General features: G+C 41.2%; 1 protein-coding gene across 1 annotated transcript in view; it reads right to left on the minus strand.

Annotated features, from left to right (window-relative positions):
• The window catches only part of MEGF8 (multiple EGF like domains 8), a 1,779,602-nt gene that overhangs the window by 1,189,539 nt on the left and 563,964 nt on the right, over positions 1–26,099 (minus strand). Inside the window, exon 19 of the mRNA XM_044079419.1 lies at positions 1,853–2,037. Coding sequence (XP_043935354.1) covers positions 1,853–2,037 — 185 coding nt within the window. The remainder of the gene's footprint in view (positions 1–1,852; positions 2,038–26,099) is intronic.

Raw genomic sequence — 26,099 nt, forward strand, 5'->3', positions numbered from 1 at the left:
CTTCTTCAATTTTTTCTAGCCTTTCGTTATTTTACTTTAAAATATGTGAGTACATCTGATATGCCCCGATCCAAATTACAGGAAGACATCTCTTGATACCAAAGCCGAAACATGAACTGTTTTTTTGCTTAACAGATGCAAGAATCTTCTCTACCAGAATGTTTTTTTCTTTGCCTTTTGCAGACTTTTTTTTATACCATCTCCAAAATTATTCTTTGGTGATAAACACACAGTGCAGGGATTAGCAGTGACCAAACTTTACCCAAATTAATAGTTTTCCTGGCTTTTTACAGTGTTTCTTTTAAACACTGGGAAATCCCTTAATCAGCCTGTTGATCAATGTGCAGTCATCTTTGAAGTCAGGAAATGATTCTGAGCTGGGACAAAGGATTTTGTACTTAAATAATCCTTTCTTAAGTTTAATATTACTATCTACCAGAAAGCAATTGCTACAAAATGGAAATCAGAACCTAAATCAGTTGTAATTCAAATTCTGAATACTGCAAAGAAGATAAAAGAAACTGAGACAGAAAAGGAAGGAACAAATTACACAGAAATAAATGGAATTTGTGGGAACAATACATACAAGAATAATGTTCAAGAGGAGTTATGAGCGAGGCTTAAGGCATGACAAGAACTGAGCAATTTATGTAATGTTGATGTAATTGTTAAAATGAGAACATACATATTTATGGAAATAATGAAAAATGTTACCATAGTTTTGTTTTTCTTTTCTATTAATACATGTGTACCTATGTAACTGCTTAAACTCAAGACTAAATAAAGACGTGAAAGAAAAAAAGACAAGAAAAGAAACATATGGGCTTCACCTGAGTTACAACCACATGAAGGTTCAAACACATAAAAAGAACCAACTGAATCTTCAATTCAGACATATTATAAAAACTTTTTTAGCAAGGGGAATATACCCCACCCTACTCAAATATACTAACTCCAAAGCTGCACAATTACAGGGAAAAGAAAAACTCATTAAAAAAAATAAAATAAAAATAAATCATTGCTGCTTCAAACTTCTAAAGCATACTAGCAGTGATTTCCTTGGAAAAAAGCTGACTTGGAAGTTCAGCTTTGGATGATGAACAACCACATGGTACCTCAATGACTACATACTCAACAAAAACTAAGGAAGCTGACAGTTAAGAGTTCAACAACCAATATGCTATAGTGCAAAGAAAATAAATTGACTTGCTAGAGGTCCAGTTACAATCTGCAGTAATTAGTGTCACTATGGTCTTCTTTCATGGGAAACCAATGTGGTATCCATACAAACTTTTGGTATTTTAGCCAGGATATCAGAAAAATTACCCTACTTTTTTGCTTGTTTGTCTTCTCCCCTTGGCATTTTATTTTGTTAACCTATCTGACTGCATATAAGATTTTAAGTCTACTGTATGTATGGTCTGAAATTTGTCAACAGAAACGGCTCCTACTCTTTTTTTCCGGTCAGTAACTATAATTAAAACTTCTACAGCAAGGTAAGTTGCTGCTAATCTCTCGCTAATGGGACCTTGGTTTAATGTCATAACTGGAAACTTACATACAAGTGCTAGATAGGCAACATATTTTTATACCCAGAGCCAAAACAAAGGGGGCAAAAAGGAATTCCACATACAAAAGTATAAAAAATGTTTAACTTCTCACATCTATCTGGTTGTGGCCTATAGCATGAAAATATTTCAAAGTCTCCTAGCCTGTCTTAGCATCTGTCACTTTCTCACCTACCAAAGTTAGGCAAAGACCTTTTCACATGAGCTCTCACCTGGTACAGTTCTCAAGGCACTGACAAACTGACTGACACTCGAAAAATACTGTGTTATTGTATGTTACTCACCCTGACACCTGTCACAAATGCCTGGTCCTTGACTGCAAGTGCTGTGAAAGTTGCAGCCACAGTCTATGTCACACTCTAGACCACTCTCATTAACAGTAGACAGGTTAGAGTTCCAGCCCAGGTCACAGATGCAGGAGTAACTAGGGGGTCCACTACAGTGGCCCTGTTTACATTCATTGTAACATCTGAAATAGAAAAATTAAAAATGTTAGTAGTAAACTATGCTTTCAGGATTATAATGAAACAGAAATGTGACAACACAAAAACAACTACGGATATAATTCTGTTTCTTAATATGTTCTGGACAAGTTCCTACATTTCTACTCATAAGATCCAAAAATATCTGCTATAAGCCAGAACTCAAATAAGCTGATATTCAGACTCAGTTCCAACTTCAGCTGCACACAGAATTTAATTACAGTATGCACCAGTTTAACTTACAAAATAGTATAGTTCAACATTAACTATCAATCACAGCAGATTAAACTCTCACTACCGGGACATCAAATACTACTCTGTGAATACTTCTGCGCTGTAGCAATTTACTTACACAGTATGCACTTTTTACTTAGACGTTGACCAGGCTAAGCTCAAGTTAAAATATAGCTGGTATGAGGCACTTCCCATAAATTATACATACAAAGTCATGATTATTCAGCTGATCTGAAACAGGACCTTCTGCACTAAATAAAGGCCAGCAGTGTGCCTACAAGGTAATCCAAAATCAAATAAACAATACCAAACCTCATAATGAATTGAGGAGTACAACCCATTAAAAATAACGCAATTTAATCAGTTGTCACAACAAAACATGATGTTATACAGCCAATGGTATCAGAAAAATCCAATCAAGTGCTTTCATCCATGAAAAGTCAGGACTTCATCAGAACAAAATACAAAAAGTTTAAATCCATCACTTAACTACATTTCAATCAACTCCGCCCAATAATTAAAACATTAACACAATTAATATCATCATCACAACTAAATTCTCTCTGTTCAACTTAAAAAACATACCCTAAACATCATTTTAAAATTGTAAATTTGTATTTTAAAATCGGCATTAAGGAACAACGATCATTTATACCAGGACTTACTGTGGTGTTTAACCTAAGTTGCCTCAATAATTCCATAGTTTCTAGTTTGTTCTGCCAATGGCCACCCTTAATGTCCCTAATGTTAACAGAAAACAAAGGGCAGGAAAAATAAAAACTTCATTTTCCCAAGATGTTGACCCCATGATCTCGGTCTCTTGCTTCTTCTATCCAGTCACCACAGATGCCAGGAAAGCAAAGGAAACTAATTGGCCACTGGGTAAAGATTGGGGGCCAAAAATAAAATAAAAATCATGAATGCTGAGGTACCAAGGAAGAGAAAAGTTCATAAAAGGTGAACAAAAAATAAGAACCTCAAACAGCTGCTTAACTAGCTGATGTTAGACAACAGTTCTGCCCTCCAAAGGGTCCTGATGCAAAGAGTTGTTTACAAAATGTAATCTGTAAAATAAGTAATACCTAGCACATACAGCTCATACAGCATCTGAGACAGGTCATGTCCGGCTGAAATGCCAAAGAACCCTCTATCTCTCTCCCAGACAAGGTAGATCTATGCCACTTTGTGGAGTATGTATGATGACTGAAAGGCTTCCTGACAGTTTAAATTACTTCAAAGACCTCGTAAAGCATTCTACGAAAGCAATGAATCTAAACCAGGAATTACAACTGCAGATAATGTCTTTTGTTTACACCTGGACAGCTTACTGTATTCTCAGGGGAATGAGACCCTAAAATTACCTACCTCTTGGTTTCCAATGGATAACAAGATTGAGCCTTAGACTTTCTCCTCTAAAGTTTGTGATCAGGTGTGGAATCAATGCAGGCAAGACAATGTTTCTTCAATTCTACCATCTCTCACTGAACCAGACAGACAAGGGTGAGGGTAACACTTCTAAATGGCAACAATGTCAACCTCCAGGGAACCCCTCCCCAAAAGACTGGGTGCGACATAGCCCAGCCTGCTCCTGATTTTTTTAACTTCTCTCATCACTCAGCAACTCTATTACTTCTGATAATAAAGTATCCAATACTGACCATCTAAAATTGGCTTTGCTCTTTACCCACCAACTCTATTATTGTTTAGTCTACTTAACATGAAACGCCAGCTTTCACAACTTAGAAAACTTGTCTAAGAATCTGTTGCCTCCTTAAAGATTGCTGCTCTAATTTATATACATACCTATGAATACTATTGAATGTTATTTGTTTGTAATACCAGCATGTTTGTTAATGTATGCATGTGGAGCTTTTCTTCCTAGGCCTCTGTTGAAAAAGGGTTTTGCATTGCCCAGTCAGACGTTTGCAGTCAACAAGGACAATACATAAATAACATACGGCAAACTACACAGGATTCCCAAATCCTGAACTCTAGTACATGCTCACTTCCCTAGGATGCGAGTCTCAGTAAGAGTGATGTGTCTGTCTATGGTCAACTGTTAGACACTCATTAACATTCTGCAGAGGGTTAAAATCACAACTCCAACTACATGTTTAGGAGTGGCATCATGGTCTGGCTATTTGACCATTTCAGGAGTAGCTCTTACAGGGCAATAAACACTGCCCCACTGACCTCTCCCTCTTTCAGGTTCCATGCCTCCAAAACCAAACAGCCATCAAGACCACTCCACCCTACAGTGGAGTACAAATCATCAGTGCCTGCAAAGTGCTCTGCTGCAGCAAGCAGGGAGAGACAAACCAACAGGTAGGGGGTTGTATACCACTTGTAAGCTGGTAAAAATAGTGCATCACAGAAGATATTCCAAGTGTGACGAACTACTCTTCACTTACAGATGTGCTCACTGACATCAATGGGGTCTGGAAATGGACAGAAATCCCCTCTTCAGAACTAGGAAGATATAGAAATAAAACCTTTGTCCTCATTCTCAAGTGGAAACAACTGCTACAGCTCATCTTAGGATTAGACAAAAGGGCCTTTCCAAGAACTCTTGAAAGATGGTTTGCTTCCTAAGTGTAACTCTTTGCAAGTGGAAGTAACAGCCAGAACACGTGGCCATAAATGAAAACATTCAGAGCCTACTGCACTCAATGATGGCACACCAAATTGGGATTAACAACAGAAATTCTCCTCCATGGATAGACCTGGACTCTCGACTGCTGGTCTGGACGACGTCAAAATTCTGAGCAACTATGGTCAGGACAGCCATAGCAAAAGCTGGATTCACAGATGGTTAGGAGTCACTCTCATTCTTAGGAGCTTCTAACATTTAGAGAATTGGGATGGGCTAAAAGAAGCAGAAAGGCCCAGGGAGAAGCACTGCCATACAGATCCTCTACAATGATACTTATTTGTATAATCTTTGGACAACACCTTCAACCAGGTCCAGGAAGACCTATCCGCAAAGAATAACTTGATGGAAGGCAGTGTCAAACGTAATTGCCAGGGCACAGTACAGCTTCAGCCAAGACAACCAGCACTGGCACATATGTTCAAGTGAGCTACCCTGATACAGTATCAGCACAGTCAAAATAATAACAGATAATACACTTCCAATAATGGTGCTATAAAGGGCAGATGGTCATATAGATCACTCTGTAGGTGAAGTCCAACTTTGCACATGAAGTAATTAACTTTCAATTCATTAACACTTGTTCAGCAAGAAAGACAGAGTGGGTGCATGACTCAAACTAGCTAAAAAAGAAGAAAAACACAGGACTTGTATTGGGGACTGACGTATTATAATTACAATGGAAATGAGACAGGATGAGATATTCCAAGAATGGTGAGGTATGCTATGGCCAACACAAAAGCAACTGATTTGATATCAGTATTAGAAATTAAACAATTACTACTTTTCTGTCTGGGAGGATTAGTACATGGCCAAGGACATATAATAAACCTAACAACAAAACACTTGCACTCGGGTTGGTACATCAAAGTTTATCCAATCTCTCTATTTCAGATAGGTTCGTAGGTGTTATACTAGGCTAGCAACCACAAGGGCATTTTTAAGCTTAGCCATGTATCCTAAATCTTTGACAAGTTCTGGTACCCTTGATAAGTGTAAGTAGAGGCTTGGGAGGTGAAACATTTACAAGCAGGGGCCTGGGAGATGAATAATTTGTAGGCTGCCTGAGTCCACTAGAGGCATAGGTACCAAATCAGGGATGAATTTCCTGTTCCCCATCCAAATGTTCAAGTTGTACTTGAATTGGGTTATGGAGGAACTCTGCTTTACATGGATAAGGAGCCTGTTCCAGAGAAGGCATAGTCTCTGGGATACATACCCATCTCTCCAGCAGGTTCTATTTATTTCACAGGCAAGGGTTAATCTTAGAATGCGTAATTCTGGTGCTGTTTGTTTTGCAGATATGCAAGAGGTCCATCAGAGTGGGGTCTGACAATGCCTTGTATGCCAGGCATAGATCTCCCCTCAAGAGTCTGTAGGAGGCAAAATACAGAGGATAAGGCTTTGAGATGGTCTGCAAAGGACATGCTATTACTCCCTGTATTTTTTTAGTGAAGAATCTCTGTGGACATTCCAATTACTGGATATGCTCGGTTATGTACATAGCAAAGGGGGCACTGTACTCAATGACAGGTCTCATGAATGCCGAATATAGTGGAACAATAACTTCCTCTGACCTAGATGCCATACCTTTGCTTATAAGTTGCACACCATAGAATAATTTCCCCACTACTGTAGACACATGATGGTCAAAGTTTAAATTACTGTGTGTCCCCATGTCCTCGACTACTGGGTCAGCTCTTAGGGTTGTGTTGTCAATATGATAGTTACCAGGGGTGAAGGACTTTCTTGGCATTTAGTTTTAGTTCATGGCTCTGGCACCAATTGTTTCTGCATCAGCACTTCCTGGAGAACATCTGTGTTGGTGAGTGATTCAATGACAGCTCCTAATTTGCAATCATCTGCAAATTTTGTCAGCCAGAGGCCACTAACATTGGCCTTGACTTCAGATAAGTAAATGCCAAAAGGAGCAGTCCCAAGATAGATCCCTGAGGGACTCCACTCTTGACTGGCCTCTTTATACAGGTGGACTCCCCAATTCTAACTTCCTGGGAACTGTCTGTGAGCCAAGATGGTTATCCAACCAGGTAATAAGGTTTTGTACCTAACCTCTTAAGTTTGTCAACAATGCCAAAGTGGGGCATTGTGGCAAATGCTTTGGCCAGGTCAAGGTATGCAGTGTGAACCATTCTGTCCTCATCCATTGCTTTGGTGACTTTCTCAAAGTCCACCAGGTTGAGTAGACATGACCTGCCCTCGATGAAACCAAACTGGGTTAGGTACAGTGTTCGGAGGTTTCCTATGTCCTCTGTTGATCATTTCCATGGCTTTGCATATGAGACTAGTGAGGACTTACGGGTTTGTAGTTTCCAGGGTCTGTAGATGACCCACTTTTCTGCAGAAGAATGACTGTTATTGTTCTCCATTCATGAGACATGAAGCCTGTTTGCAGGCTACAGTTAAATAGTAATTTCAGAGGGCCTAACAGATCATGTTTCATGCTATTCTGAAGGCTTCCTAGGATACTGTCTGGGCCCAATGATGTAGTATGCTTGACCTTTGAGAAAGTATGAAGGACCTGTTCCCTAGTAATATGAAGTTACATTTGATGGCATTTCCTGAGGCAAGTTTGATGGGGAGAGGGTGAAAAATTGGAGCTGATGATGAGATTATGTTGTATACATTACAAGGCTAAACAGGTATACCTTTATGCTTGGAAAAGCACAACAGATTTCCAGATAATGCATGCAGATAACAACAAAAGATTTACACTTGGGTTAGGGACATCAAAGTTCATCCAATATCTCTTTCAGATTACACTGCAAGGTTACATAGGTATACCTGGATGGCTGGAAAGGCACTGTAGATTTCCAACAAGTTTCTTAAAGTAGGCATTTAAGGAATGCTGTCAAGAGCTTACTTTTTTTGTTATGTTAAAAGTGGAACAGGCAATCGTTCTTGGTGTTTAGATAGTACAAGTTTAAAATCAGAATTTGGATAATTGTTAAAAAATGGAATTCACTTTGCAGGGCAAAGCAAGGGCTCAGAGATTACAGAAGGAATTGAGAAAGTAATGGATCAGAACAGCAGCAGCAGAAGAGAACTTCTGAGGAAATAAGTGATTTAAAAAATAAATTTGATACTAAATGGGGGTTTATGGCAATCATTAAAATGGAATTATTTTCATAATTTGCTGAACTATCTAAAAACTTTAGCATTTAGATTAAGACAGAACAGGGCAAGGCATGTAAAAACAGCTATTACAAAAAGAACAACACTGATGAGGGAAAAAAAAAACAGAGATCCAGTGTTCATTGCTGAATGCTTTAAGCTGTATTATAATGCATGAGGCCATTACCAAACCCAGATTAAATGGAGGGATCAAATGATTTTCATCAAAATCTAGGACAGCCTAAACAGGCCAGTTGTTGATGCAGAGGGTTAGCTGGCACCAGCTATGACAGAGGAAATGACTTTGTTATTTAGCAAGAAGGGTTGTAAGAAATCACCCCAGGAGTACTGGTCTACCATGCAAAATCTGTGGTATGAAAAAAACGAGAAGGGAAAAATACGAGAAGTCATGACTACCTTATCTGAAATATTTAATAAGGTCATGCAAGAGAAGTATCTGTAAGAATCATGGAGTTACACAGCTGTAACTGCAATAACAAAACAAGGAAAAGCTTTGACATTGACATCATCATATCGACTCATTTCTGTGTTAAATTACAAACAATTTACGACAGTGACAGTGAAGACTGTTAAAAGGCAGTGATCAACACAAATTTCTAGAAAGAAAAACACAACTTACTAAAATCAGCATTACTAATAAGGAGGGTTCAAAAAGAGGGATAACACTTTATGATAATAAGCTTGGATGCACAGCACCATTTGACAGTTTTATTTGTTAATTTCTTGACTGTATTGGGACACTGAGTTTCCCAAAGAATTCAGTGACCTGATGAGAGCAGTCTGTAATTAACCCAAAGTGAAAGTTACAACAGGAATAGGAGTTCATTTGCCTATAGCAGCAGAGTGAGGAATGCTTTGTACATACTGGCAAAAGCACATGTTTGATCGAAAGGGATGTATAACAATGGGAAAAGAATTAAAAATATCTTTATTTGTAGATCATGAATTGATTTAATAGACTGAACAAAAAGGAGACATTAAGAAGTTATTTTACAAGCCTGACAAGTTTGGAGGCATGTCAAGATTAACATCAAGAAAATGAAAAGGGTTCATGACAATTTATTGATGGACAGTTCTTTGTCTACACCCTGACTGAGTGAAATCAAATTGTTGAATGCCACCTACCGTGATCCACAAGTGTTTTTTTTTTTTTTGTAGGGGATACTTCCTCATGTTGGAGGAGATGTTGCTGTTCACTGATCTGATTTTGCTCAATTAGGATTCAGACAATTGTACATCGAGCAGATGCCACAATCCCAAAAAATAAGACAGTGGCAATTAAGCATGTGTATTCTCAGGAAGTGAGAAGAAATATGAGTACTTCTGGAAAATAAGTCTATAAAATACTTAACTATAGTTAGAGGGTACTTTAGAAGCATTCATTACTAGAACTTATGATAAACTGAAAAACAGATCAAGGGATGATGCAGATTGTATTGTAACTGGGAACAATGGGTGCCAAGAGTTGCATTTCTTTGTGCAACCTTTTTTTATTACACCCATTTCCCATTTCAAGTTTTCCACCTGAATTACTACAAAAATGTTTAACATTTTCAAAATTGAAGAATATTATAGAGATGAAGGGGAGGTAACCCAACAGCAGCATGGAATAAATTAGTAATGCATAAAGTGTGGGTGGGTCTGAATGTATCAGACCCAGAGTTTTACTATGAAACAGTGCAGTTTAAGATGTTATCTACAGTAAAGTTAAACACTTTATGATGGAAAATTACACATGTTGCTTACATAAAACAAAGTGTATAAGAGAAATATACCAAGACTTGGAAGATCTGTCCTTCATATAATGAAGCCACTATTAGAGTATGTGAAATGGCTATTAACTAGAAGAGAAATTCACATGTGTTAAACTCAAGTCATGACAACACATAAGAATAAAGTGGCTATAGCAGAAGGCAGGGAGTATGCCACTGGAAAGAGGAGATAAGGTAGTATATATACTGGGAGCAGACGATGCAAGATACTTAATTTACTAGGTGTCAATAACTAAGAATGAGAAACTATATGATGGATGTCACAATATGCTTCTAAATTACATTTTAGAATTTTTGCATGGCATTACCTTCTATACAGGTTCATAGGTAGGTACTAGGCTATCTGCCCGAGGGCATTTATAAGCCTAGCCAGAGTGTGTCGGCTTTCGCCACCCCATTGATTAATTAACTGATCATCTGTCCAGCAGAGCCAATGAAGTGATCCCCGGGGTGTATTTTCTGTTACCCATCCACTCGTCAAGGTTTCTCTTGAAGAGTGTTAGTGAGGGGCTCTGCCTAATGTAGGTAGGAATTTTGTTCCAAAGCATGGGGAGTCTCTGTGACAGGAATCTATCCCTCCAGCATGTTCTATTTATTGTTGTGGGGAGGTTTAGCTCACTAGAGCACGTGGCTCGCAGTGATTTGGATTTCTTTAGGTGGAGCATGTCCATCAATTCTGAGTTGGACATGGCTATGTAAGTCAGGCAGAGATCACCTCCGAGTAAGCGATATGCCACTGAGTACAGCTGGAGTTTTTTCAGTCGGGCTGCATAGGACATATGTTTGAGGCCAGTAATCCTCTTGGTGAAGTGCTTTTGTGGTCTTTCCAGCTGTTGGAAGTGTCTTGTGAGGTACATCCCAAATGGGGCATTGTACTCTATGATGGGTCTGATGAGTGACGAGCAGAGGGGCACTATAACCTCTATTTCTAGATGCAAACCGCTTAGTAATTAGAGGGGCCACATAGGATTTCCTAACTATTTTGGCAATATGATTGTCAAAGGAGAGATTACTATCTACCTGGGTCCCCAGATCTCTTATTACCTCTTCTGTATTAAGGGGGCTGCCGCCTATGTGGTAATTCGTGGGTGTTTTGTTTTTCCCAAATGGGATGACTATGCATTTTTTGGCATTTAGCTTGAGGCCATGACTTTGACACCAGGTGTCTGTCTCAGTAAGACCTTTTTAAAGGATGTCCATGTCAGCCGGAAATTCAATTATGGCTCCCAGTTTGCAGTCATCGGTGAACTTGGTTAGCCATAGTCCTCCTGTGTTTGCCTGTACTTCTGAGAAATATATGCCGAACAGTAGGGGTCCCAGAACCGAGCCTTGTGGGACACCACTTGTGACTGGTTTAGAGCCGGACCTGGAGCCAGATATTCTTACCATGTGAGTTCTGTCTGTAAGCCAGTTGGCAACCCATCTTGTGACATAGGGGTTTATGTTCAGGCTGGTGAGTTTTTCTAGAATACCAGAGTGAGGAATGGTGTCGAACGCCTTGGCAAGAGCAAGGTAGGCTGTGTGAACCACCTTTCCCTTCTCTATGGCCTTGGTGACTGTCTCAAAGAAGTCAACCAGGTTTAGTAGGCATGATCTGCCCTTAACAAAGCCAAACTGGGTTGGGTCAAGTGTTTGGAGGTTCCCAATGTCTTTGTTAATGAGTTCCATGATGATGCACTCCATAGCCTTGCAGACCAGGCTAGTCAGGCTTATAGGGAGATAGTTACCAGGGTCAGTTGTGGTCCCCCCATTGCGGAGCGGAATAACCGTTGCTGTGCGCCATTCTATGGGCACGCAGCCTGTGGAGAGGCTGAGGTTGAACAGCGTGTTTAGGTGGGGGGGTTAGTTCGTGCAAGACACAGCCTGGGACACCATCTGGCCCCATTGATGCTGTGTTTCTGGCTTTTGAAAGGGCTGTTTTCACCTGTGCTTCTGTGATTTCTGGGACACTATACTTTTCCGGTATTGTTGTGGGCCCTTTTGAAGGTGAGAGGGAGGTGAAGTTTGCACTGAATCTATCTGCCAGGATGTTGACAATATCAGATAGGAGGGTCAGTATGTGTTAGGGTTATAAACTGTTTGACCAGAATATATGCCAGAACGATTAAAAAAGATGTTCCCAAACACTGACGTAATACGTTGGTGAAAGGAAAAGGTGTTGGTTATATATTTTGCCTTATCCCAAGACTGAAAGACTTTAAAAATTGTTGCTGTCGATACTACAAAGGTTCTTAAAACATCAAATATGGATCACAATATAGCTAATGTTGCTAGGATTCAATAAAAAGTTACAGTCTGGAAAGTTAGAAACAGTACTTTCTTTCTGATGTCAGCCAAACTTATTACCCAATAATCAACCCCAGACCTACTGCCCTCAATATTGCATCAATCATGTTAGCCACAGTTTACACCCACTTTCTGGGTCATTTAGGTAAGCCTCACCATTTGAGTCTTTGGGTTTCATCCTCAACTCTCACTTAAGTCCTCTAGCTGTTTTAAAGACTATGCCTAAGTATTTGGCCATGTGGTCAAACAATTTATAACCTTAACAAATACTGACCCTTCTTTCCATATCTGTGCAGAAACCTTTTCTCCCCAACATTAAGAGTGCTAGGACTAGGAACCAGCTGGGTACTCTTTCCTGTGTTTAACAACAAGGTCTATGGCTAGATTTTTGTAAAGACAGTGGTAAGCCTGTTGGGCCTGGTAACAGCAGATAAGAACTTTCTGGGATCAGGAGTTTAGAATCTGGCTCCAATGAAGCTGCCATAAAGGCACTGTGAACTGCCTTTAGACCACAGGTGCCTCTGAGTTTCAGCTCTTCCAGAACCCAGACTGAAGTGTGTGGGAGGAGGCAAGGCCATTTCTAAGGTCAGTGTGAAGATAGGTGAAGGCTGCCAGCCTAGCCAGATAGAATTTTGTAGATAATTCTGCCATTTGTAAATATTAATGTAAGCCACAGGCGTGTCCTCTTAAATGTGAAAAGACTGCACTGAATACTGAACTGTGAAAATGTAACAGTGCACTCTGCTGTAAGAAAGCTAAGTCAAGCATTTTATGACAGTCTTTGATGTCAAAAAATCGGAGCCGATATGTCTGGATGAAGGAATTCTGCCAATTGTTTTGAGGCCAGAGTTAATGGTTAAAAATTGCATGTATAAAGGTCCTTTATTTCTCTGGTTTCTGACCAGGTGTAAAGAATGTATATGTAGTTTCTGTTAGCCTGGGAACACCAGAGAAGTATGAAGAATGATGTTATGTGAAGCAGCTCTGTGTTATCAATTTAAATTGAGAGAATCAGAGATCTCAGAGCATTTGTCTTCAGAACATCCAACATCACCAGCACTGTCTTGCTCTGTATGCAAGTTTATTTTAGAACTGTGTTTTCTGTTCGATATAGCTAGGAAATATGAAGATTACACTAGTTTTTCTGTGATGTCAGAACTTTTGCTACTGTATTATTTTAAGTATTTCTCTGTTATCTCGGAACTCTTGACTAGCACTGTGTAGTAAGAAGTATTGTCTTGTGTTTTTATCATTTATTACTAAATATTTTTAAACCTTTCAACTGTTGCCGTTTTATGCAGAGTTAATTTAAGCTCTACAGTACATTGCATGTACATAGTGATACTGTACCAAGTCACTCTAATAAGCCTCGACTGTTCAGTCACACTTACCATTTGGATAATAATATTGCAAAGTAATAATTGGACACCCTTTCAGAAGGGCCTTTGAGTAGCTGATATTAGTGGGTGGTGGCAGCTGGTACTACCTTTTAGACTGGGCAGAAAAGGGGCACAGATGGAGAACCCGTGCCAGCCTTCCCCAGGAGTGTCTGCACGGTTGTATATAACACTCATCTCAAAGTGTGTGCGTGTGTGTCAGCTACTTGGGCAGGGAACATGATGCACTGGACAGAGAGGGTGCTGGAGGTTTTAGCTTGCCCATTAGGCTGAGATCTGGACCCTGTAGCTGTGCCAGTGGGGAGTCTTACTGGGGACCTGGAGAGAAAGGGAGAAACCAGCCCTAAATTGACTGTGATCACTGTGTGCTCTTAAGGGAAATTGTACTTTACTGTGTGTGTATTTAATATCCTTTCCCTATATGGATGTCCCTCACTGGTGTTAGTGGTGAGGATTGAGGCTATTTCATTGCTGGGCCAGTGCATGGGCATCACAGTCGGTATATCAATGTGTCAATAAAACACAACTTTTGGTATCTGATATTTGTCGCAGCTCCGATTTGAAATGCAAAGTCATCAAGGATAGTGTTTCAACAAAGGAAACATCCTTCAGCAATGACCCAGAAGAAATGCTTTCCTCTCTGACTGAGTTACTCCACAGAGGGAAGGACATACGAGTATTATAGGTTAAGTATTATCTAAAGTTGAGAGTTTTTTCTTATTTAGCATGTTCAGCAATAGTTGGTGAGGAGTAGCTTTGCAATGCTACCTGCCCACTAATTAAACAGCTCCTTTGTCACTCAAAGTCATGCAAAGGTAAGTTAAAGTGAAATGATGTACCCCTGGAAGATGCTGGTGTGGACGGTGGAAGATGCTGGTGTGGATGGTACATAGTGTCCCACTGTCTATCTAGAAAATGAGACCTGTGAGGGGTACCCACTTTCAGTCCAATCTTTTTTTTAACCAATATATCATGTTCTGCTGATTTAGTTGACAAGGCCCCAAAGGCCTGGGGGGAGGGGGGTTGTCAGGTAACTGCATTCTTTTTCCCCCCTGAATGCAGTGCAGACTCCAGATGGAGGCCGGTTACTTGTAACAACAGAGCTTCTGTCTCCCTCTAAAGTCGTCATCCAGAAACTGACAGGAAAAACAGGAGCCACCAATTGGGACTGGTTAACTGCTTCACTGGTTGAGGCATCCTCAAGCCTAAGTTACAGAAGTGCAACTTTCCTCTCATTAGTGCCCCTTCTGAGGTCCCTCTCTCCCTCAACTCCTTGTGGCACTACATTATATATATATATATATATATATATATATATATATATATATACACACACACATACACATACATACATACACACCCCACCCCCTATGCACACACACACACACACACACACACACACACACACACACACACACACACACACACACCCTTTTCCTTCTTATACAGAATGGACTTTCTTGAACCTGTCGAATGCTTAGACATTTGTGTAATGGCTGCCTTTTTTATTCAGAAGTGTGGCCTCCTTATTTCTCTCTCTCTCTTTTTTTAATTAGTAAAACCAATTCAAGTTGGCCAAATAAGTGAAAGATGAGACTTCCGTGCAGGAAAAACGTAATTGGAATATGAATTCAGCGCAAGATTTAGCATCCACCATCACAAAGGCATTTCAGGTCTGAATGAGGCATATCCTAGGAAAACATTATCGTTCAGAAATTGTACTAGCAAGCACAACAAGTAAAAATGTAAAAAAAAAAAAAAAAAAAAAATTGCTTTCCCCAATAGGGGACTTATCTTTTTGAGGAATTCTCAAAAAGGAAGCTCTATCTGCAGACTAAGAATTTTGTTTTCATTTTAAAATTTTTACAAAGTGCTTTTTAGCGAATGGGAATGAACTTACCTTTTCTCCCTTTCTAATTGGCTATTAAAGCACTGCAACTGACATCAATACCTTATTAATTTCTGATAAGGCATCTCTCATTAGTCCAAAAGCTTTAGTGCAAAATCTTGGTCTGTCCAATAATAGGTATGCTCTCACTTCTATCTTATAGTGTTTTCTGTTTAGTAAGCAGTGTGGTGTACCTACCTTGCTTCTTGGACTGAACCAAAAGTATTATTTGGACAGCTCTAAGGCCAGAGTTAGCAAGGATAGTGACATATTGGTAGACTTGCCTCCTCCTCCCACACTCTCCCTTTAAAGAATAAGGACATTGGGTGGGGGCCCTTACAACTGTGGCCCCTACTTGGAAATAGTACAGCTGTGTACACTTACCATAAATGTAGATGTTCGAGTGTATTCACTGTTGCAGTCATCACATTTGGGTTATCTGCTTGCAGTACCCTCAGTCAGCCTGATTAACAAAGTCTTGGGTCCTGCATCGTTTGCGGTCCCTTCTTCAGTGATGTCAGGTCGTCAGGGGTATAAAACATGCAGCCAATGCCATTACATCAGTTTTTCTTGCCCCAGATGTCAGGTGCCCCCTAATGGGAAGCAATTAAATTTATAAATAAACAAGGATATACCTCCAACAATAAATAAAGCAAATACACCAAAAAGTTTTTTGAGCATAGTAAAGGAGAGGAGAGGTATAGCCAAAAGTGGTAAGGGGGCTGGAAGAACGGTAACCAGGACTGCAACAGTGAATACACTCGAACATCTACATTTACGGTAAGTGTACACAACTGTACTATGTTCTCTGTGTTTCACTGTTGCAGTCATCACATTTGGGTAGATTCCCAAAGCTAAGGATGGGAAGAGGAATTTAGATAGCATTAGGACCAGCAGTGGCAAAGCCAGCTCTGGATTTAGAGAAAATTGGCAGATGGTAATGCTTGGTGAAAGTATGTACAGAACTCCAGGTAGCAGCTTCTAGGATGTCCCTGGTAGGGACGCCTCTGAGAAAGGCTGTAGATGTAGATGCAGCGCTGGTTGTGTGGGGTCTGATCCCCTGGGGGATAGGTTTTCCATGGTGTTTGTAGCAGAAATGAATGCAATGGTCTATCCATTTGGAAACACTTCTCTTTGAAATAGCCTTCCCCTTTGCCCCTGCAGAAAATGCCACCAGTAGTTGTTCAGATTTCATTTGAGGTTCAGTCCTGTCCAAGTAGAATCTAAGTTGTCAGTTCACATCTAAGGAGTGCAGTATCCGTTCCCCTTTGTTCCGTGGATTAGGAAAGAAGGTTGGCAAATGAATGGACTGATTAAGGGCCACACTGGATACCACCTTGGGCATGACGGAGGGATTGGTCCTGAGGGACACCGTGTCTGCATGAAAGATGATGAAAGGCTCCATTGCCACAAGGTCCTGTAATTCAGATACCCTTTTTGCTTAAGTGACTGCTAAAAGGAAAGCTGTTTTCCAAGAAAGGAATTTTAAGTCTGCAGTAGCAGCTGGCTCGAAAGGAGGAAGAGTGAGTTTCACCAATACAAAAACGTGTGGAAGTGAAATCTGTATCCCTGGGACACTATATTTAAAAGTACAGTTGTGTACACTTACCATAAATGTAGATGTTTGAGTGTATTCACTGTTGCAGTCATTACATTTGGGTAATCTGCTGGCAGGTTGCCCTCAGTCGGCCTGAATAACAAAGTCTTGTGTCCTGCGTCGGTTGCTGTCTCCTCTTCCATGACGTCAGGGGTATAAAACATGCAGCCGACGCCATTTCAATCAGTTTTTCTTGCCCCAGATGTCAGGTGACCCCCAAATGGGGAGCAAAAAAAAAAAAAAAAATATATATATATATATATATATATATACACATATATATATATATATATATATATATATATATATATATATACATACATACACACATGTATTTTAGAACACAAAAAATTTACCTTCAACTAAAAGCAGATGAAGGAAAGAAGAGGTATAATAATAGAGAAGAAATGGGGCTGGCGGGTAAGGTAACCCGGACTGCAACAGTGAATACACTCGAACATTTACATTTATGGTAAGTGTACACAACTGTACTATGTTCTTTGTGTTTCACTGTTGTAGTCATTACATTTGGGTAGAATCCCAAAGCTATGGGTGGGAGGATGGAATTAAACAGCATTAGGAGCAGCTATAAGGCCCTGCAGGACTGCAGTGGCAGAGCCTGCCCTGGATTTAGAAAAGAGAGGTAAATGGTAATGTTTTGTGAACATATGAACTGAGCTCCAAGTAGCAGCTTCTAGAATGTCTCTGGTAGGAACCCCTCTGAGAAAAGCTGCAGAAGTAGAAGCAGCCCTGGTGGAATGGGATCTGATCCCCTTGGGCACAGGTTTACCATTGTGCATGTAGCAGAAATGAATACAATGGGTTCTCCATTTTGAAACAGTCTGCTTTGATATAGCCTTCCCCTCTGTTCCTGCAGCAAATGCCTCCAGTTGTTCCTCAGACTTTCTTAGAGATTTTGTCCTTTTTAAGTAGAATCTTAGTTGTCTGTGTACATCCAACGAATGCAGAATTCGCTCCCCCTTGTTCTGCAGATTTGGGAAAAAACTTGGCAGGTGAATGGTCTAGTTAAGAGCCACACTGGATACCTTAGGCATAAAAGAAGGATTGGTCCTGAAGGCCACCGTGTCTGGGTAAAAAATAATGAAAAGCTCTACTGCCATGAGAGCCTGTAGTTCTGAAACACTTCTAGCTGAAGTGACTGCTAAAATAAAGGCTGTCTTCCAAGAAAGAAATTTTATGTCCGCAGTAGCAGCTGGTTCAAAAGGAGGTAGGGTGAGATTTTTCAGCACAAAACTGAGGTCCCATGCAGGAGTCGGTGCTCTCCTGGGAGGTCTTACATTTTTGGCCCCTCTGAGGTACTGCTTTAGCAGGGGATGAGAAAAGAGAGGTGGCTCTGTGTTGTAATGAGCCGAGATGGCAGAGGCATGGAATTTTATTGAAGAAAAAGATAGGCCCTTGTGAAGCATCTCAGTTAAATATTGCAAAATCTGAGGAATATTGGGCATTGCTGTGTTTATTCCTTGTGCTTGGTTCCAGGCACAGAATCTTTTCCATTTATCAGCATAACATTTTCTAGTAATAGGCCTTCTAGCCTCCAAAATGTCATCCATCACAAGTTTACTGAGATATGTGATTGGTGAAATTAGTTGATTAGCCATGCTGTTAGATTCAGAGTTTGGAGCTGAGTGTGCAGAATTTGATAGTTCTGCTGAGACAGTAGATGAGGTGTTTGAGGCATGTAACATGGAGGAAGGTGTGACATTTTCCTTAGAAGTGGGTACTAGCGTTGGCAAGGCCAGTCTGGAGCAATCAGAATCATTTTTGTTTTTTCCTGTCTGACTTTTAGTAAGACCTTGGAGAGCATAGGCAGAGGGGGAAAGGCATAGCTGAAGGATAGTGCATCCACTTTCCAAGCTTTTTTGTGATGAGTTCTTGTGCAGAATTTGTCAAACTGATAGTTTTGGGGAAGAGGCAAATAGATCTATGTCTGGGCTCCCCCATTTTCGTGTCAACATGCTGAAGGTTTTTGGATCCAGTTTCCATTCATGTGGGTCCATAAGATTTTTGCTTAGGTCGTCTTCCAGAGTATTTTGCTTTCCTGGCAGGAATTGAGCTTGAAGATGTATTTCGTAAGTCAAGGCTGTGTTTCACAAGGTCATGGCTAGTCTGCAAAGGGGGTAGGAGTAGGTACCCCCATGCTTGTTTATGTACCACATAACTGTGGTGTTGTCCGTCTTTATCAGCAGTTGTCCTGGATGAAGGAAGTCCTTGAAGGCTGTCAGAGCATTCTGTACAGCTAGCATTTCTTTCTGGTTGATATGTAGAAGCATTTGATTTGGGCTCCATTCGCTCTGAATGCATCTCCCTGCCAGATGGCCCCCCCAAGCATAGTCTGATGTGTCTGTAGTCAGGGTTTGAGTGGCAGGGGGTAGAATGAATGACAGCCCCTTGTTTTGGTGACATGCCTCTGCCCACCAAAGGAATTCCTGTTGCAGGCAGGGAACAAGAGGAATCATTGTTTCCAGGCTGTGACAATGTTGACTCCATAAGCTTTTTAGGTACCATTGTAGTTTCCTCATATGCAGTCTTGCATATGGAATTAGTAGAATGCATGATGCCATGAACCCCAAATCCTGGAGAATTTGTCTTGCAGATAGTCGGGCTTTTGTTGCCACTTGTTTGAAGTATGTTTTCAATTGAATTTGTTTGTCTGGCATGAAGTAAGCCATTTGGGCAGTTGTATTCAAGCTTGCACCCAGGAATGTAATTATTTGAGAGGGTACCAGTTGTGATTTTTTTTCGTTTATGGTATACCCCAGGCATGTTAGAAGCCTTTTTACAAACGCCAAATGTTGAAGAAGAGTGTCCTTGTCCTCTGCCTGAATGAGACAATCATCCAGATATGGATAAATTTGAATGTTTCTTTGTCTGCAAAATGCAACTACTGGTGCCAGGCACTTTGTAAAGACCCTGGGTGCAGTAGATAAGCCAAAGGGCAGTGCAGAGAACTGGTAATGCAAATAGCCTTCTGCAAGATTCCCTGATTGGGATATGCAGGTATGCCTCTAAGTCTAGAGTTACCAACCAGGCATTCTTGCCTAGCATAGGCAGTAGCTGTTGTAGAGTCAGCATCTTGAATTTTGGAATGTCCAGGAAAGTATTTAGAATGGATAAGTCTAGAATTGGATGCCGTCATTTGTCTTTTCTGGGTACCAGGAAAAGTCTTGAATAAAACCCTTGTCCTTTTACCTTTTCTGGTACTGGTTGAATAGCCCCCATATCCATGAGGGACTTGACTTGTTTCTGGGCCTCTGCCTACTGATTTGGTGGCAGAAATGTCCATCCATTTGGAATTGGCAACGTGTGGAAATGAAATCTGTACCCCTGGGATACTATGTTGAAGACTCACTTGTCCTGGGTAATTAATTTTGAGCATGAAGTGCTAGTTTTCCCCCCAAAGGGGCTGCCAAAAGATAAGTGCTTGAAGATGGCAGGGGAAAGTCATTGAGACTGTTTACTGTAGGGTGGTGCTTTGCTACCTCCTGATTTGGAGATGGAGGCACCCCATTGTTTTGTCCTGTAAGATCCTTGTGACTGAAACCTGGAGCCTTTGGATCATCTGGGTTTGACCTGAGTGGCTCTGTTGGACACTGGAAAGGACCAATTCTTAGTAGGCCAGTGCCTACTGAACCTGGGTGGCTGCACTTGCAAGAAATCTTTTACAGTTTGCATAGATTTAGCTTTGTCTTCCATCTTGTTTAAAACCTCTTCTGCCTTATTACCAAACACTGTCCTGTTGTAAAGGAGCATCCAACAATTTAGCTTTAACATGATCAGGCAGATTTTGCATCTTGAGCCAAGCATGCCTTCTTATCACAGATCCAGTTACGGCAGCCCTGCAAGAGGCCTCCAAGGAATCAAAACCACATTGCAAAGTATGCTTTCCAACTTGTTCAGCTGAATGCAAAAAGTCCTGTAAAACTCTATTTTCCACACAATAAGAAATCAACATAATTTTCTGTTTCAGTAAGCCCATAACATGCTGTTGATATTTAAGCATATGAAATTGGCAGTTTAAAGCCCTGATTGCCAGGGTTGTAGACGTATAAACCTTCTTACCCCATCTATCCAGCGCCCTGGAGTCTCTAGCTGAAGGGTTAGGATTTTTGGCTGTAGAAGCCTTAACACCCTTGGGACCCTGAGAAATAGTTTCAGGGTCAGCAGCAGGATTTTTGAAAATAAATTTGTGGGAGTCAGAAACCCTGTAATATCTGTCTGGCTTACTAGGAGCCGGAGGCAGGGAATCTGGAGCCATGCTGGATTCTGAGAAAACATCATCAACAATGTCTAAAACAGGAGGTATAGCCAAAGGCCTATGCTGAGGAAGAAGAAGAAAATCCCTAAGCCTCTTTTTGGATTCTGAAAAGTCCTGACACTCCCAATGAAAATGTTCCCTTAAAGTATGCAAAGTCTCTCCAAAAGAAAAATCCTCAGGAGGAGAAGCAGAAGGGATGGATTCTTCTGCATCAGAGTCCTCATAAGGTGGAAAAGAAAATTCCTGATCAGAAGAGGAATCAGAAGAAATGGAAACCTGATCTGAAGATTTATAATCAGTGCCCTGCCTAGGCCTCTTGGCAGGGGGGAACCCCTGATCAAGGTAATTAAATCCTCAGCCATTTTGATCATTTGTTTTTTAGGCATAGGGGCCTGAGCACGTGGCTCATGCGTCAGTTTTTTAGACATAGAAGAAGGTTTTGGCCTTGTTTTTGATAATGGCGTCAGTTTAATATACAAATGTTGAGGCCTGAAAACACCCTCAGAAGCCGGTGCCTGCTCAGCAGCTCCGGACCCATCCAAGGGAGAGACATCCACGGGTTCAATACTTCGAGAATCTCGCGGCATACCAGACTCCAAATGGGTCTCAGTAGAGGCCTGCGACTCAAACGTAGTGGGCATTAGGGGCTGCAAAACCGCCTCACTGAGTACTGGTGAACCGGCGACTGGCTTAGGAGAAGCTTCGTCATCGGTTTTGGACCTCTACGATCTGTCTCTGTCTTTTTTCTTGCGTTTTTTGTAAATTCCGGCAGTCGGATTGCTAACAGACAACATTTCAGGATAATTAAATCTTGAACCAAAGTATTTAGAAGCAAAAATGTACTGACACTTAATAGTGCGTTGGTTAAATTTAGCACAAAACTGACAGCAAGGCACTTTGTGATCAGGGCCTAGGCAAGGAATACAGTACAAATGAAAATCCTTATGAGGTATTTGCTTCCCACAAGTAATACAATTATTAACTTTTACTGACATCGGTAAGGAGCAAGAAAAAGCTTCCCCAATGGGGTACTTAGCTTTAGTTTGAAGACTTTGGTTCTGAAACTCGAAAACGAAAATTTCAGGAGTTGGCCGACCGGCACTTGCGAACTTGCTTCTGCTTCGGGCACCGCACGGCAAGAAAGACTGATTAAAACGGCGTTGGGTGCATGTTTTATACCCCTGACGACATGGAAGAGGAGACAGCAACTGACGCAGGACCAAAGACTTTGTTATTCAGGCCGACTGAGGGCAACCTGCCAGCAGAGTACCCAAATGTAATGACTGCAACAGTGAAACACGAAGAACATCCCATTTGTCCTGGGTAATGAGTTCCCAGTTCTTTGCATGAAGAGCAAACTTTCCCCCCAAAGGGGCAGTAAGTGCTTGGAAGTTTTAAAAAAAAAAAGAAGTCCTTGAGACAGTTTACCATAGGGGGGAGATTTATTATTCCCAGATTTGGAAGAGGAGGCCCCCCCCCACTGCTTAGTCCTGTGTGTACCCTGGGAATGAAACCTGGGAGCTCTGCTGGATCTGGGTTTGGACTGAGAAGGTCTGGAAGAAGCAGGAAAGGACCAATTCTTGGATGGCCAATGCCTACTAAACCTTGGAGGTTGTACTTGTAAAAAAATCTTTAACAGTTTGCAAAGATTTAGCTTTTTCCTCCATCTTTTTAAGAACTTCTTCTGCCTTGTTGTCAAACAGGCGGTCCTGGTTTAAGGGAGTATGCAGTAATTTTGCTTTAACATGACCTGGCAAGGATTGCTCCTTAAGCCAAGCATGCTTTCTAAGTACAGACCCTGCAAGATGCCTCTAGTGAATCAAAACCACATAGCAAAGTATGTTTTCCAACTTGTTCAGCTGAATGCAGTAAATCCTTATTTTCAGCACAATGAGGAATCAACATAATTTTCTGTTTAAGCAATCCAATAATATGCTGCTGCTAACATATGAAACTGGCAGTTTAAGGCCCTAATGGCCAAAGTTGCAGAAGTGTATATCTTCTTACCCCATCGATCCAGCGCCCTGGAGTCTCTATCAGAGGGGGTACGATTTTTGGCAGTAGTAGCTTTAATGCCCTTGGGTCCCTGTGAAATGGTCTCAGGATCCGCAGTAGGATTTTTAAAAAGGAACTTGAGAGAGTCAGGGACCCTGTAATATCTATCAGGTTTTCTGGGAGCAGGAGGTAGAGAGTCAGGGGCCAAGCTAGATTCCGAAAAGGCATCAACAACAATGTCTAGTACAGGAGGTATGGCTAAAGGCCTGTGCTGGGACAGGATTAAATAATCCCTAAACCTCTTTTTAGAATCAGAGAAATCCTAACTTTCCCAATGAAAATGCTCCTGGAGATTGTGCAAGGTTTCACCAAAAGAGAAATCCTCTTGGGGGGGAGGGGGAGCAGGGGGAATAGAGTCCTCAGCATCAGAATCCTCATGGGTAGACAAGGGTAAATCCTGGTCATCAGAGGAAACAGAAAATTCAGAATCCTGGTCAGAAGTATCATAAGCAAACTCAGTCCTAGGTCTCTTAGAGGGGGGAAAGGCTGGCTTCCCCTGATTAAAGTAATAAGGCCTTCAGCCATTCTTATCATTTGTTTTTTAGGCATAGAGGTCCGACCATGCGGTCTGGGCATCAATTTTCTAGGTATGGTTTGAGTTTTAGGCCTTGAAGAAGAAGATGGCGTTGATTTAATACGCAAGTCAGTAGGCCTGAATACACCCTAAGAAGCCGGTGCCTGCACAGTGGCTCTGGACCCATCCAAGGTAGAGACACCCGCAGGTTCTACAGTTGAAGCATCTTGCTGCATATCGGACTCCAAATGGGTCTCAGTTGGGGCCTGCAAATCAGAAGTAGCGGGTATCAGGGACTGCAAAAGCGCCTCACTGAGTACTGGCGAACTAGCGACTAGCTTAGGAGAAGCGTCGTCGGCAGCTTTGGACCTAGGTGGCCTGTCTCTGTCTTTATCTTTGCATTTTTTCAGAATGTCGGTAGTTGGATGGCTTACTGAAGACATATCAGGATAATTGAACCAAGCACCAAAATATTTTGAAGCGAAAATATACCAATGACGGACAGTTCGTGGTTTAAATAAGGCACAAAGCCGACAGTGAGGTACATCATGTTCAGGGCCTAGGCAAGGAAAACAGTACGAATGAAAACCTTTGAGGTATTTGCTTTCCACAAGTAATGCAATTATTTACTTTTACTGACATCGGTTTAGAGCAGGAAAAAGTTTCCCCAACAGCTTTTAGTTGAAGACTTCGGTTCTGAAACTCGAAAACGAAAATTTCAGGAGTTGGCAGACTGGCACTTGCGAACTGCTTCTGCTTTGGGCACCGCATGGCAAGAAAGACTGATGTAATGGTGTCGGCTACATGTTTTATACCCCTGATGACCTGACTTCATGGAAGAAGGGACAGCAACGGACCCAAGACTTTGTTAATCAGGCCGACTGAGGGCTACTGCAAGCAGATAACCCAGATGTGAAGACTGCAACAGTGAAACACAAAGAACATCTACAGTTATGGTGAGCATGTTCTCACAGGTATACTATACATCAAAGAAGTCACCACTGCTTGACAACTTGTCATCTTTGTGAGTACAAAAGGAGTATCTGCCACCATGAGGGGGAGATCATCAAAAATCCCCACAAGTAAACAGTGGCAAAGCTTGCCTTGATCTGATTAAGTCCAATTGTTTTGGAACGGATGAAAGCACTAATCATTAAAGTTTCTAGTGAATTTCTACACTCAGCTTTGGAGTTTTGTCTTTTCCAGTTTGTGTCTTGCGTTTCTTGCCTTGATTTGTGACAAAGTCCAGCTTACAGTGGCTGAAGGTGTGCACTTTTGTCTAAAGATTTACCACACATACTCTGAGTGAATACATTCTTGAAGAGGGCTGCTATGTTTGCACCTGCCACAGCAGAATGGACTCGCACAGGCTCATCTAACAGCTTCCAAATGGAATCATAAAAAATGGTGACAGAGAATGCCACCAAGCTGATAGTCTTGTTGCTAAACAGACACTGTCCTACCTGCTTGACATGGAGAACATCCTGAATAAACCGTTTCTTATCAGATAACTGAATGTTCACAGGTGGATCATGCATTAAGTTCAAGCTCTTTTCTCCTTTGTTCTGAGGGTTACAACACACAACTGGCAGCTGAATAGCTGCCTATATGTAATTTCAGATATCACAGTTGGATGAAAGGATGTTCAGTTGCAAGACTCACTCTGTCTCTATGGAAGACCCCTGCAAGGTTCTTTTCATATCAGTGCTTCAAGCTAACAGACTTACACAGCAAGCAAGAGGTTCTCTGGTTCGATTCTCGGCTGGGGTGCCTTCTGTGCGGAGTTTGCATGTTCTCCCTGCGTTCGTGTGGGTTTCCTCCGGGTACTCCGGTTTCCTCCCACATTCTAATAAAAACATGTTTCTGGAGCATTTCTCCCTGGGCCTCCGCTGAAAACAGGATCTGTGGAACCTAGTCGGACTTTCTCGGTCAACAAATGTTAAATAAATAAATAAATAAATAAATTTCTACCTAAAGTAGCAGCTACCGAAAATAAGGTTTTCCATGACAAGAATATAGGTACTACAGAGAAGATCAGAAATGGTTCTTTTAGGATGAATTTTAGGTCCCAAGGTGGGGACTGCTTTCCTAGGTGGCTTAAAGTATTGTACTCTCTTGAAAAACAGCTTCACTGATGAACTGATCAAATGAGGGAAGTGCACAGGGACAAAAAATGCAATGACAGACAAATATAACTTTACGGTGCAGTAAGACAGGTATTCACTAA

Source organism: Protopterus annectens, chromosome 8.part0, assembly GCF_019279795.1.
Source record: "Protopterus annectens isolate FY-2018-M chromosome 8.part0, PAN1.0, whole genome shotgun sequence".
Lineage (NCBI taxonomy): Eukaryota > Metazoa > Chordata > Ceratodontiformes > Protopteridae > Protopterus > Protopterus annectens.